The sequence below is a fragment of the Nannobrachium achirus genome (assembly GCF_963921795.1).
Source record: "Nannobrachium achirus genome assembly, chromosome: 9".
Lineage (NCBI taxonomy): Eukaryota > Metazoa > Chordata > Actinopteri > Myctophiformes > Myctophidae > Nannobrachium > Nannobrachium achirus.
In genome coordinates, this window is record NC_137818.1 from 5,877,974 (window position 1) to 5,880,473 (window position 2,500).

The window sequence follows — 2,500 nt, forward strand, 5'->3', positions numbered from 1 at the left end:
AGTACAGCAGCTGTACCAGTTGTCTGGGGTCCGGGGACCCCCACTGTGGCTGGTGTGTTCTCCATAACAAGTAAGTTATCAACTCATTTACATAAAACATTTACATAACACACTAAAACATCTGACATTTCATGGCATCACATTCTGTACACATTGTGTCCATTAGCCGCTGTTTACCCGCCAGCGACTGACTAGAATTTCAATTGGCCATTAAATATAAATATTGATGGCCATCTTGGCCTTGTGTGCTTATTTATTTATTCATATGTCTGTTTATTTATTATTACGCTATTAAATGAACATAGGGTTATGGTTGCAATACAAAAAAAGTACACAGCAATTACTTTTTTGCATACATTGAATTGTCAGTAAATTAGTGAAAGTAGGTGACATAGTTAAGCAATATTACGCAAGAGGGTTTGAGTTACCGTGATTATTGGCGTGGCAGTGATGCGGTGAACATCACTGAAGTGTCTCTAAGTGACTACAGGCTAGCAGTGTGCGTGGGAGGTTCTAAATCTTGAATCTTTCTTCTTAACACATCTGGTGCCAACCCCCGAGTTTCCTGAGTTTGAAAAGGTACCACCCCTGTGCCAACCCTGAGTTTCCCGAGTTTGGGCCGTTTTTGAAGATTTCTTTTTCTTTTTTTCAAAATTTTCTTTTTTCAAAAACATTTTTGGGACCTCCAGAAATGTATTAGGCATGATCGCGATCGCAAAATTGCATGTTTAACCCCCATACCAACCCATTCTTTCAAACATGGCAGCCATGTTTGTTTACATCTGAAGAAAACATAATGGCTGATAAATCATGAATGCCTGAACGGATTTCCAAGTGGATTTTTTTGTTTGAAAGCTGTGAACAGTGTGCACACACGTGGTGCATCATCTAGGCATGGGCGTGCACGATCCGTGCACTAGAAGCTACATGGAAGTCTATGGAGACCATGGCATCGCGGGACATTGAAGAGAAAAAATCACTGCAACATAAGTGTTAATTACAATGAGATTGAGCTAACAGTTAAGGTTGTTTCTCTGTGTTCAATTTGGGGAAAGTGCACAGCCGTTTTAATGGTCTGGTCTGGCTGAGTAAACAGGGTCTCTGTCAGACCCCATGTATTTCCAGGATAACAGAGATAACACGCGCAGTATTCTTTTTCTTTTATTTGTATTTTCTTTTAGCGAAATTCCCCACACTTAGTCAGGAACACTCACGTCAAAGTAGGTTTATCCATTTATTGCATAAATGGAATAGTTTATTTTGGCGCTTGAAGGGCTCCGCGTTCGGAGATGTTCCCTGAATGTTGTAAGCAAAATCATGGAGCTAGCAGCGAGTGTCCAAGGCTTCAGATAACCAAGCATAGTAGAGAAAGCAAGCCGTATTTAACAATTTTGCTGCCATTTTAAACATAGCTGTAGTAAGCAGCTGCCAAATTGTCCGTACCTTTTAACGTGGGCACGTGCACGCATCGTGCATGATCTGTGCGCAACTCATCTAGTAGACGTGTAGACTCGGTGACAGCTTTCGAATAAAAAAACCCCCATTGAAATAGACATATCCGTTGCCACGCTGTATCCCTGCTTATCCGCCAGTGTTGACATGAAAAAACATTGAAAAAAGCCAGCTGTGCGCTATGGTAACACGTGGACACCTTCGCGCACATAGCAGACGATATGTGCGCAGATCATATGCCAGGCGGGTAGAGGAATCAAACAGCTACAAAATAAATAAAAAAAACAGTGAAAAAACTTCTATGTCCATGCAGCTCCTTCGTTTGTTTACAATGAAACTCTATGGGCCGGGAGCTACGATTTGACGTCAGACCGGATATGGAAACCTAGATCCGGTCTAAACAGGAAATACGACCGGATACAGTTAGGGGGCGGGCCTAAAGTCTCCGAAACGGATATATACAGCGATCATACTTTTAATCGTTTCATAATGATTAAAGCTAATTAAATTTCCGGGAACGACGGGCATCGCAGAGAGGTACAGCGGGAAATCTCCGGTTTCAGCGAGGATCGCAGAGTATGAGTTAAAGGAGCCTCCCCTACTGAACGAGAGCTTTGATTGGAGTTTGACCGTGTGATGTAATGACCAGCTGATATGTGAATGACGAATGAGAACAGAGCTGACTGACAGCTGGTTACAGCTGGGCGGGGCTTGACTCTTGTGTCCTGCATAAACTAAACACTGAAGCTTCAAATATGAATAGATTTAGTATAGGTTTTATTCTGATGGTAACTGTTGTATAATCGCAATTTTACACTGGAGGTTATTATGCAGTGACAGGCTCTGCCTCCCTCCTGACAGCATCACTGTTGTGACAATAATCACAGTAAAGCAATATTGTTTAATTCATATTAAGTTGTGCGCTGAAAAGAGAAGATCTGCAAGCTCACAGCTTGGCTATTGTCTGTGAAATTAGCCGGTTTGTGAGCTTGTAGATCGTCTCATTTCGGCATGCCGTCACTGGTGCTCAACTAACACCTGTGACACA

General features: G+C 42.2%; 1 protein-coding gene across 1 annotated transcript in view; it reads left to right on the forward strand.

Moving 5' to 3' along the window:
• plxna3 (plexin A3) overlaps nucleotides 1-2,500 on the forward strand; it is a gene marked incomplete at its 5' end in the record, with an annotated part of 238,462 nt that overhangs the window by 128,299 nt on the left and 107,663 nt on the right. The window contains one exon of the mRNA XM_080733945.1: nucleotides 1-70. This exon is cut by the window's left edge and continues 31 nt beyond it. Within this exon, the coding sequence (XP_080590071.1) occupies nucleotides 1-70 (70 nt within the window). The remainder of the gene's footprint in view (nucleotides 71-2,500) is intronic.